Source organism: Chelonia mydas, chromosome 27 (genome assembly GCF_015237465.2).
Source record: "Chelonia mydas isolate rCheMyd1 chromosome 27, rCheMyd1.pri.v2, whole genome shotgun sequence".
In the NCBI taxonomy this organism is placed as follows: Eukaryota; Metazoa; Chordata; order Testudines; family Cheloniidae; genus Chelonia; species Chelonia mydas.
The window spans coordinates 5,722,789-5,734,312 of NC_057860.1; the positions used below are offsets into that span (position 1 = coordinate 5,722,789).

The following is an 11,524-nucleotide window of genomic DNA, read 5'->3' on the forward strand; positions in this document are numbered from 1 at the left end:
GGTGCCAACCAGGTTATCTGAACTTCTTAAGACTTTACAGGCAAAGGAGAGATTTTATGCTACCCTTAGCTGTATATTTATGACAGCACTAAATCAAGACTTGCCTCTCCCCGTGTGGGTTTCAGGACTAGCTTCTCCAAGACACCGTCATTAATAGTGTCTAGAATTTTATCTCTGCATCCTGTCCTGAGGTGATGTCCCCAGTAAATCTGGGGATAATTGAAATCCCCCATGTTATTGCATTTTCTGCTTTTGTAGCCTCGCTAATCTCCCTGAGCATTTCACAATCACGGTCGCCATCCTTTGTCACCTCCCCTGCTCCTCAATTGTTTTTGTTCCTAGGACCCAGGAGGGAAACGGCCTACGAGAGCTGGGTTCTGTTCCTGGCTCTGCTGCAGACTGACCTTGGATCAGCCACTTCACTTCTCTTTGCCTCGGTTTCCCCTCCCATGCTCTGCCTAAACTATGAGCTATGTGTCTCTCACCGTTTGTTTGTAAAGCACCTAGCACAATGGGACTCGAGTCTCAGCTGGGGGCTTCCAGATCATATGACAAATAATTAAAATGAATAAAATAATAATCAACTGGCCTGGTTTAAAAAAAAACAAAAACAAACAAAAAAAAACAAATGGCTAAAAATTTCTTGAAAACTACCAGCCGCAACGGAGCTTGAATTGCACACCAGGGTGTAAGGTGAGAAAGCTGGCTGCAAGAAAAGGAAATAGAGCAAAACAAATTAGCAATGAATAGTGTTTGCTTTTTAAAAAAAAACACACAAGCCTCAGCCCTCCCCCTTTTCCTGCTGGCTGAAAGGTTCACACTGATCCGGCCAGCTCACATACAGCCGTAAAGAAGCATAGACGAGAGAACTCAGCAGAGCTCCAGGGTCCCAGAGATCTCTGGCTGAATAGCTCATCTGCGTCTCTAACAGTTCAGAAGAATAGGTGGGAGCAAAGCCCATTCTCTCTCCAGCGTCAAGGCCCTTCTGTATCCCTCCCCCCCCCCCCCCACAACCCCTACCCCCCCCCCCCACAGGTGTAATGCAGCCAATCTCCCGCAGCAGCGTACACACGCTCAGAACCTCGCCTGGGGCCAGATTTTCACACCAGTGCCACAGGTTGGGTGCCGGCAGGGAAGGAAAGGAGGGATTAAGAATTAAACGTGTACTGTAATTCCCCGAGACCTGATTGAACTGGAAGCTGAGACCCGAGCCTGAGGTGTCTGCAGTGGTTATTGTTGTGTCATTAACCATGGGGCTGAGGCAAAACCTACGGGAAACCTGCACCTGCAGCTTACTGCGGCGTCTGTTCATTGGAGTCAGGGATCTTCACCGAGTGCCGCCGGTCTGGCTTTATCTGACGGGACCGAGTGTCTATATTTTATATAAGAGGCTGTGTCAGCTTGGAGACACCAGAGCTGGCTGCTGCGGCCGACTGGTGGCAGATTTATTCACCACCGCCACCACCGTCTGGCCTGGATGCTTATTGGATAAGCTACTCGCACCCATCCCCCGTGGCTGAAATGCAGCTCCCTCTGGGGTGGAACATGGCAGCTATTGAACACAACACAGCCATTTAGAACCGTCCTTCTCCGGTAGCTCCCGCGTGAGTCTCTCACAGCTCAGGACAGCAATGCTCATGGATTTCAGCCTCCTCCCTTGGTCAATAATGTATTACAAGCCCTGGGTGGCACAGAGGGAGGAAGAGGAGCCAGGAGAATAAGGCCAGGATCCTCAGGGGTATTTAGGTGCCCAACTCCCACTGAAATATATCCAGTGATGTCAATGGGAGTTGGGCACCTCTAAGGATCTGGGCATAAGTGACTTGCCCAAGGGCTCACCAGAAGCCAATGGCAGAGCCGGGAATAGAAACCATGGTGGGCCTGGTTCTCTGCTGCCCTGCACCTCGTGTCCTTGTTTACGCCAGGGCAAGGCGGGGGTAAAACACTGCCAGGCTGGAGTGGGGCACGTCACAAAGGCCATGGAATCCCTGAGGGCCACTGCAGAGGGGCAGATGCCCTGAAGCATAAATACACCCCAGCCACACATCCTCCTGCCCCAGACATCTCCCCTTGTTCCTCCTGCCCCAGAACACTGCCTGCACCAGGGATGGGCTGCTGCAGAGGACCCCTGGGCCAGGGGGAGGGAGGGGGCTCTCTCTCACGGGGGAGGGGCATACAAGCGGCACTACCAGCCCTTTGCACCAGGGTGACTTTGAATGGGGCCTGGGAACCCAGTGCTCAGACGTGCCAGGTACCTGCACCTCCAGCTGCAGCCTCACACAGGGGATCACTGCAGAGAGCTGTGCTGGTCCCCTCCCACCCCCCACCTTGAAGCTCTTCATGTTCCCCTCAGGGTCACCCAGGGAGAGCTCACCCTAATGCAGAGCCCTCCGGCCCCCCTTGGCTTTGGGGCTACAGTGGGGATCAGGTCAGATAAAGGCCTGGATGAGTCTGTATACCAAGGAATGGCCCATGAGACTAACCCGCATTGCCAGGCTAGCCGTCTGGGGTCACTGCTCCTTCCTGCAGCTCAGGGGAGAGGCAACCCGTCCCTGCCAGTTACCCGTCCCGCCAACCCCCTGTCCCCCGCGGTTCCTGCAGCCAAGCTCCTTTTCCAGAAATAGCTCTCCTGGAAAGGGGGTGATTAATCTTTCATTGTCAACCTCGCTCGTGCTGAGCCGGGGCTTTGTCTGTCTGTGTCTTAAATCTGCCACGAGCAAAACAAGACCGCAGGGGTCCCCTGGTGCCAGTCGCACACCATGGGACCTCACAGGGGGGGATCAATAATTAAAGGCCAAAGAGAAGGGAGAGCACAGAGGTCAGGCAGACAACCTGCACTCCCCTAAAGCCTAGAGGTTCTTGAGCCTGGGGGCTGCCACCTCCCCACCCCATGCAGCACACACAGCCCCACATATGGAGCCAAGCAGTGGTATCCATTTCACAGTCCTATCATGGAGCCTCTAGGATGTAGGGACGAGACTCTGGGGTGACTGGTGTACTGCAAACTGTATGAAGCTGTCCCTTTAAATTTCAGGGGGTTTCTCCTTGTCCTGCTTGCAGGCCAGGGGGCTCTGTAGGGAAGAGTGCAATCTGGGCCTTGCAGCAGTCAGTCTGCAGAGAGCCAGCCTAGAGCCGGGTGGGGTGAGCTGTGCCGTTCTGTTTCAGGGAGCAGCCTGCTTTGTCTCTCTCTGTTCTAGGGTCCTTGGGTGTTGTCATTCTGGATTCTAAGAAGCAGCATCAAGTTACACTGCAACCAAGCAGCAAGAGGATTTGTGTTTTTATCTACCCTCTCTGTTTGTATGCTGTGAACCATACCGCTTCCCTTCCCCTTGCGGGCTGATGGGAGTGGAATTTAGCCAGGCCAGGATTTAAGGAGACCTGGTGTGGTGACGCGAGGCTGCCCAGGCTGGGAGCCAGAGAGAACCGCAGGGTTACACGGCCTCCGTAAAGAATCTTCTTGTCTCTGTGTAACGGGGTTCATCTCCTCTCTGCCAAGAGCCACGCTGCGGACAGTAGCCCTGATTGACCCCTAGCCAGGACTTGCTAGGAGCTGGGGGAGAAAAGCAAATTAGCAATCTCAGCCATGAGACAACGCCCGTACTGGACTCCAACACCCCTGCTACGAGCAGGAGTGAATCATCCCCATTCAATCACACTCGCCAGGCTGGCAGCTGGGAGCGTCACACAATCCCTCCGTTGTGTCCAAAGCGACAACTTCCAGCTGCCTGGCTCATCTGCCGACCTCGCTCCAGCGAGTTTATGGCCCTCATGTCTGGCTCCAGCATGCGTGGCTCTGAGCTCTCCCCTCCCAGCTCTTGGGATTTCAGGGCCCCGATCCTGTGAGATGCTGAGCGCCCGTTGATTCCAATGCTCAGCGCTTCCCAGGATCAGGCAGGATGTTTGTGACCAGCCAAGAGGCACCAGCGATGATGAGAGCAGGCTAGCAGAAGATTTGTCCTGGCACTAACACGTGCTCTGGGCATGACCTCTTGAGTCTCTGTGGATTTAATACACCCCAGAGTCTAGCAGGCCAGGAATGGGGTCTGCTGCCACTGTGATATCTGGACAGATGAGAAAACTCAGGCCGAATCCTCGTCCCAGGGGAGTCACCAGGAAAACTCCTACTGGTGCCAACAGGGGCAGGACTGGACGGACCTTCAGACAACAGCAGATAGGGAGTCACCTGGAAGGTCCCATCTTTGTTGTATTTATGACACCATTGGAGAGGAAGGGCCGTCATATGGCTCAGCCCTCAGCCCTGCCACTCGCTCCTTGTGCAACTTCGGGCAAGTCCCTTAGAGTGAAGTCAATGGCAAAGCTCCCATTGACTTGAAGGGGGCCCAGATTTCACCCCTTGGCTCTCAGGGCTTCAGTTACCTGCCTGTGAAATGAAGACAGAAATGCTCTCTGTGCCCCCTCTTACCCTGGGTCTGTCTAGACCAGGGGTGGGCAAACTTTTTGGCCCAAGGGCCACATCTGGGTGCAAAACTGTATGGAGGGCCGGGTAAGGAAGGCTGTGCCTCCTCAAACAGCCTGTCCCCCACCCCCTATCCGCCCCCTCCCACTTCCCGCCCCCTGACTCCCCCCCTCAGAACCCCCGACCCATCCAACCCCCCCTGCTCCTTGTCCCCTGACCACCCCCTCCAGGGACCCCTGCCCCTAACCAGCCCCCGGGACCCCACCCCCTATCTAACCCTCCCTATTCCCCCCCACCCCTCCCAGAACCTCTGCCCTATCCGACCCCCCCCCAACCAACCTCCCCTTGCTCCCTGTCCCCTGATGGCCCCCCGGGACCCCTCTGCCCCTTATCCGACCCCCGGTCCGGCCCCCTTACCATGCCTCTCAGAGCAGCATATCTGGCAGCCGTGCTGCCCGGCTGGAGCCAGACACACTGCCGCGCTGCCCTGCAGAAGGGCACAGCCCCGCCTCCCAGAGCACTGGCAGCACGGCGGCGTGGTGCGGGGGAGGGGGAACAGCAGGCGAGGGGCCGGACTAGCCTCCGTGGCCAGGAGCTCAGGGGCCGGGCAGGACGGTCCCACAGGCTGTAGTTTGCCCACCTCTGGTCTAGACTGTGAACTCTTTGAGGCAGCGATGGTATTTTACACGTGTATGTACAGCGCCCTGCACAGTGAGGCCCCGATCTCATGTGGAGCCTTTGGACACCCCCATAGTACTGCTGCTAACAGCCAGTTTATACGACTGTTCATTACCATCGTTCTTACCTGTCTGTTATTCTCCATTTTGTCTCCCAGCTCGCAGAGCTTCCTGGTTTATTGGTTTACAGGAGTGTGACGAAGCGGGACTGTTTTTAATGTTTCCTCTGAATATTGTGGGGGTGCCTCAGTTTCCCCTAGGCAGTTCTTAAGTATCTAGGTGGTGGGGTAAGGGTGTATGATCATTGCAGAGCCCTAGAGGGCAGGTGTGTGCAGGGGTCTGGACACAGAGGATGGCCGACACCCTGTTTCCTGGCAACTGATGGCCTGGGCCCTTCCCCCCTGCAAGGTGAGAGCTAAAGGGTTGGAGAACAAAGGAATCCGGTGACCTCCTGGCCCGGGAAAGGGACAAAGCCCAGAGGAGGAGGGGGCTGGAGAGCGTTTCAGTTCGGGGCTGACTGGGGACAAGGAGTGAAGTGCAGACATGATTGTCTGGCTCACTGCCCCCCAAAATGGACCCAGCTGAGGGGTCCTGTTCTCTGCACCGACAAGCTCTGTGTTAGACCATGCTCCTGTCGTCTAATAAACCTTCTGTTTTACTGGCTGGCTGAGAGTCACGTCTGACTGCGGAGTTGGGGGGCAGGACCCTCCGGCTTCCCCAGGAGCCCGCCTGGGCAGACTCGCTGTGGGAAGCACACGGAGGGGCAGAGGATGCTGAATGCTCCGAGGTCAGACCCAGGAAGGTGGAGCCGGGAGAGCTGTGTGTCCTGGAGACAGGCTGCTCACAGAAAGCAGACTTCCCCAGAGTCCGGACTGGCTTCGTAGGGAGCAGTTCCAGAGCATCGCCCGGGGACCCCGTGACAAGGAGCTGTGTTAATCACAATGTGACTAGTGTATCTACCGCCACACACAGCCACGGGTGCTCGTCGCGTGCCGGGCATGGGGTTCGGAAAGCTGTCGGAAGCGGCTGAGATACCGTCGCTCGGACAGTCACCGCGGCTTGTTTCTGTAGCGAATGCAGCTCAGCGGGGCCCGAAATTCCCCCAGCAGGCTTCTGCCATGCGCAGTCCGGCTCCACTCCCGCCAGCTTCCCAAACAGCCAGTCCTGACTCCGAACTCGCACTGATGGACCCACCTATAGTCATCAGGCCTGGCCTACCACGGACGGGCGCCTTAGTGACTGCTTAGGCCTTGGCACCTCTCCCAAGCGGGTATGAAATGCTGCCATGCTCACATGGTAGCGATGGCCAGTCACTTTGCCCTTTGGGACTCATTCTTCCGCGCACCCTGGGTTGAATCTGGAGGGAGTGGGTATAGCCAGGAAGCGTGATCCCCGGGATGGCCTCCTGAAGGTAGAAGGCTGCTTGAACTTGTGCTGGAAAGCAAACGGACCCTCTGCCCCCATGAGAACTGGGGCACACACGTAGCACAGGGCCCTCTTTGCCACCCCGCTCAGGCCCTGCGGCAAGCTGGGCCAGGCTGAACCCAGGGGAGTGTAGTGCACTGATGTAAACCAGTGTCAGTGAGAGAAGAACCGGTGCCCAGCGGGAAGTGTTGGTGCGCAGTGCAGGGGGTCAGGCCCATTGGTGTCCCACAGCCCTGACCCCAGTGTTGGGGAGATCAGGATCTCACCCAGCTTGGGAACTGTCACCGGCTACAGCTGCTAAGGCAATTCTAGTTTCCATTCATCCCCTGTGCAATGAGACCTTGCAAGCTCTCCGGGGCAGGAACAATCCTTCCCGGAGCTTGAGTGTCACTCTGGCTGCTCCTGTGTATAAATAAATAACCTGTAACCACGCTCCCCTACAAACTTCCTGTTAAGCTGCAGGCACATGTCTGGGGTTTCTGTCCTCCTCCCTGCCGGTTAAGAGTTAAAAGGGAATCCCCCTCCCCCCACATATGTTGGAATGCAAACTCAAATCACTGTAACTCTGCAATGCCTTCCTCTATGCAGAGCATCGAAAACATTCCTCGCAGAGCATTGGGTTATCGATGGTTACACACGTGACTCCAACATGTGTGATGAGCGGTCTCCGCAGTGACACTTGCTCTTTTCCCGTGCGCTCTCTCCCTGTGCATGATCTGGGCATAGGTGGTTGAAAAACACGGAGACGCGCTAACCTGGTGTCTAAAGACATTTGGATAATTGGCTGAGATGTACCAGTTTATTTGAGCATAAATTTTCGTGAGTTACAGCTCACTTCATCGGATGTAGCTCACGAAAGCTTATGCTCAAATAAATTGGTTAGTCTCTAAGGTGCCACAAGTCCTCCTTTTCCTTTTGGCTGAGATGTGGAATCGTACGACCCGATCCTTGGGTGTCCGCAGTGTGTCTCAGAAACAGCCCTCAGCAGAGCACTGGGAATGCTGCCTTCCAGGTGCTGCTTGGCTAATCAGGGATTTGCGGAATGATCTGATGGGTGCCGGGTATCACCAGAAAAAGGCACCAGCACCATCCAGCTAAAAGGGGAATATTTTAGCTCCAGTGAGAAACTAACTAGTTTGTGACAAGTTTCTGACTTCCTCAGGGCATCGCTACGGGTGAGAGTTAAGGTGGTTTAGGGGCCTTATTTGGGAACCGCAACGTCAGCTCAGCATTTCCTGCATTTCTTAATACTAGAGGGGTTTTTAACTCCCACTTCTACCTCAGCACCATCTGTCACCTTCCAGGTGTGAGGCTGATCGATTTTAGCAAAGGGGCCAAAACCCAGTTTAAAATGGAAACCCAGTTGCAGCCATAGGGCGCAATCCTGCAAACATGATGCACTTGCTTCACTTCGCTACCAAAAATAGGCCCATGAATATTCACGGTAGGGAAGTGAAGCAAATGCCTACGGGTTTGCAGAATCAGGGCTTTAATATGCATCGGGTTTAATTCTCCATTGCCCAGAACTGTCTGTCTCAGTTACAGATCAGGTGACTCCAGCGTGGAGTTTACTCTGGATTTACACTGGTATAATCGACCTTAATCTTATCCCACTGCCCATTAGCCAGGATCGCATTCCCACCACAAACAATAGACACTGTGGGTGTAATATATTACATTATTCCCTGCCTACGCCCACCAGCACACAGCGGCGACCTTGCTGATTTTGGTAGTGCTTTGCACAGATGTAAATGATAATGCAGGATGCAAAGCAGAAGAGTAAATAGCCTTGGGGCCTGATCCTGCATACAACTGAGGCAAATGGGAACCTTTCCATGGATTTCAAGGGGAGAAGGATAAATTCCTGCCAGGCCTGATTCGCCTTGCCCTGCACCACATGTAGCCACTTGCCTCTGTGCACAGCCGCTGTAAAACACTCTCAGATCGTAACAGCAGTGCCTGAGGCTGCATAGAGTGCAATGGGATGAGGCCCCTAGTTGTTAGCTAGTTTCAGTGGGGTGGAGGGGTGTCAGAGGACAGACATCCCCGTCCTTCTGCCATAGTTTCTTGGTCATCACGAACTCATTGCATCCCACAGGCTGGAGAGCAACAGACTTAGCACTGCGCTAGTTGTATTTCACGTTAGGGTATTTCACTAATATGCTTTGGAATCCCTGGGGGAAATGTGCTATCAAAGGTCAGCCATCGTAATGATAAGCCAGATTCTGATCTCAGTTACAGCTTGGGTGAATCCAGAGTGGAGTTACTCCAGTTTTACACTGGTGCAACAGATCCTAATTTTACCCCACTCCCCATTAACCGGTATCACATCCCCACCACAAAAGGGAGACAGTAAGCAGCATATTTGGAGGCCTACACCCACACTCCGAGAAATCATTTCACCATAGTGAAAAGGTCAGGAGTCCTTTTTGTCATCTCTTCCCTTTCACTCACATATCCGGATTTTGACAGCTTTACAAGAATCGCAGAGAACGCAGATTTCAACTCAGAATCTTGCTTTGCAAGCTGCCTTTGCTGAACCTTTATGCTTCAGTGCTTGGCAGCGATTTAGCAGCAACCCCGAAAAAACAGTTCCCAGTTAATGTATTAGTCAATGGGACCCAAGACAGTGGTATTTTGAGTTTCAATCGTATTTTTTTTAAATGTGAGTTCAACTGCAAAAGTAAGAGGGGGGTATTTAACCTTCTGGAGCTGTCATTGAAAAAAAATCCACACACACACAAAATGAAGACAACTGCGAAATCATTTGAAACAGTTTTTTGGGTTTTTTTCAACTTTCACTGGTTTTCAAAACTACAAAAAAAAACCCCAAGGATTTAACAATGTCACATTCAAAAACGGTCCCAGAACAAAACCATGCTTTTGTTTTCTTTTCCCTTTTCTTCTTTCAATATAGTGTAAATAAATAATTAAATTTAATTAAATAAAAGAAACTCCCAGTTCATGGACAAGGAGATCTCAGGCATTTAAAAACAACAAGAAAAAGAACATGCTTTTCCAATTACAAAATTCTTGATTTACAAAAGGATCCATGCTTGAGGTGCGAAATAGAAACAGACAGGCACATTCATTAGCATGCAGTCCTGGCTTTAAGACTCAAAGAGCACCCCACTTTCCCTGCCCCCACAAACATTTCATTTAATTGGCTTGCACACCACAGTTCACTTTTTTTGCTTTGTTTTGTTTTGTTTTGTTTTTTTTAAAAAAAAAGCCTTAAGAAACGGGTAACAGTATCCAAGGTAACAGCCAAAAAGATTCCAGACCTTCACTTTGTTTTTGCAAGTTTTCATGCAAAACGTAACACATTTCTGCATGCAACATTAGGATGACAATTTTATTATTGTGCTTAACACAGGGCCAGAAAGATGTCTCCGTCCCTTTCGCCAGCACGTCTTTCATTCAGCACAGAAGGGTTGATTTACCCTGTACACCAGCATGTTGCAACAAATCCGGATTCCACACCCGGCCCCCCATGTGCATGGGATTGCACTTCTCGACCGGAATTCCATACCATTCACTTGCCTACAGACTCCTGGTATCCTCTCAGTACAGCCCCATGATGGCAGCTCCCACGTCCTTAGACGGTCTGCGGTCCTTGACCAAAAAGTTAATCATGCTCTCCGACTTGATGAGCAAGTTGCAGCCCAAAAAGAAGATCCCAAACACCACAGTCAAGGAGAGGATGCAGAGCACAGCAATCTGGACCACCCGTGTAATGTAGAGGCTCCTCTCATCGGGCAGCAGGACGGAGGACCCACCATCGCTGGCCACCACCGAGCTGGTGCCATTGCAACAACCCATCAAAGTGCCTAGGTCCTGGGTCCTGTTGGAATAAACTCCTTGCTCCATGACAGTCTGGTTGAAAAAGGTCCCATTCATTTTGCTGTTTTAATCCAGAATCTCCACCCAAGGGAAGAGAGAAAAGCCACTTTTGGTTTGGAGCCAAGACAGGGGTTGGGGTAGATTCGTCACTACCGCACTCTCCTCACGGTGAAGCGTCAGGTACTGGAGAAACTTCTTCTAGGCAGCAAGCAACTAGGCAGCCAATTTGCATAGCTGAGAGATGTCTCACTCACTGATTCCTCTGTGCAAGGATATTATAAACATGAGCCCCCAAACAGAGCAGAGAGAGAAGGCAAGGTGGGTACAGGGAGGGGAAATCTACAAGCAAACAAGCAGGAGATTGCAATTTACCCCGTCCCTGGTCCCGCAAAATCCCTAATCTCTCCCCAGTGCTCTAGGAAAGCAAAGCAGAGATGCACATTCCCAGTCGTGAAATTAACACAGAAAGAAGATGCTGAATCCTGCAGGCTGGGAACTGAACAAATGCAAGTTCCAATCGAAAGTCTACGTGGTGCTAAAATATCATCACTTGTCAACTCCACCCTCTCTGGTCCCCCAGGACTGCTGCCCCCCTCCCCCTCCAACACCCCACCTACAGATCAGTGATGCCCCCCACCCACTCCTAGCCCCCACCATCCCCACTCATTGCTAACCTCTCCCACTCCTGACTGCCCAGACCGTGCTGGCCTCCGCCTAATCCTGACACACATGCCTAGTGCTGGGTACTGCTGTCTCCCACCCACCCCTGAACCCCCATCCCTTGACATGGCTTTCCCCACTCCTGACCCCCATCCCCACTCCCTGCTGCCCGCTCATCCACTCCTGACTTCCCCCAGGTCAGTGCTGCCTCCCTCACATCCCTCCTCCCCCAGTTCAGTGCCATCCCACCCATTTCTGGACCCCCAGCCAAGGGCTGTGCCCCCTACGTCTCCCGCACTGGGTCTCCCACGCTTTGAAAAACAACCTGCCAGGAATGTTAAGGCTGCCAAGCTGAGCGCTCAGAAGTTAGAGGGGACACAATGAAGGTTGCTGTGCCCCCTCATGCACATACCCTTAGCTCTGCTGCCTTGGGCATGTGCATTATATCAGCCTTAACCACATGCCCACTTGCTACTTTGTTCACAGGACCCTCGCCCTGTCC

At 52.9% G+C, this 11,524-nt stretch overlaps 1 protein-coding gene across 1 annotated transcript; it reads right to left on the bottom strand.

Annotated features, from left to right (window-relative positions):
• Positions 1 to 9,935: 9,935 nt before the first annotated feature.
• RPRML (reprimo like) lies at positions 9,936 to 10,562 on the bottom strand. The gene has a single exon (XM_037887029.2). The coding sequence runs from the start codon at positions 10,417 to 10,419 to the stop codon at positions 10,084 to 10,086; it is 336 nt and encodes a 111-aa protein (XP_037742957.1). The 5' UTR covers positions 10,420 to 10,562; the 3' UTR covers positions 9,936 to 10,083.
• Positions 10,563 to 11,524: the final 962 nt, after the last annotated feature.

What these genes read in the sequence shown, in the direction of transcription:
- RPRML (XM_037887029.2), bottom strand. Translation starts at nt 10,419, where the DNA reads ATGAATGGGACCTTTTTCAACCAGACTGTCATGGAGCAAGGAGTTTAT.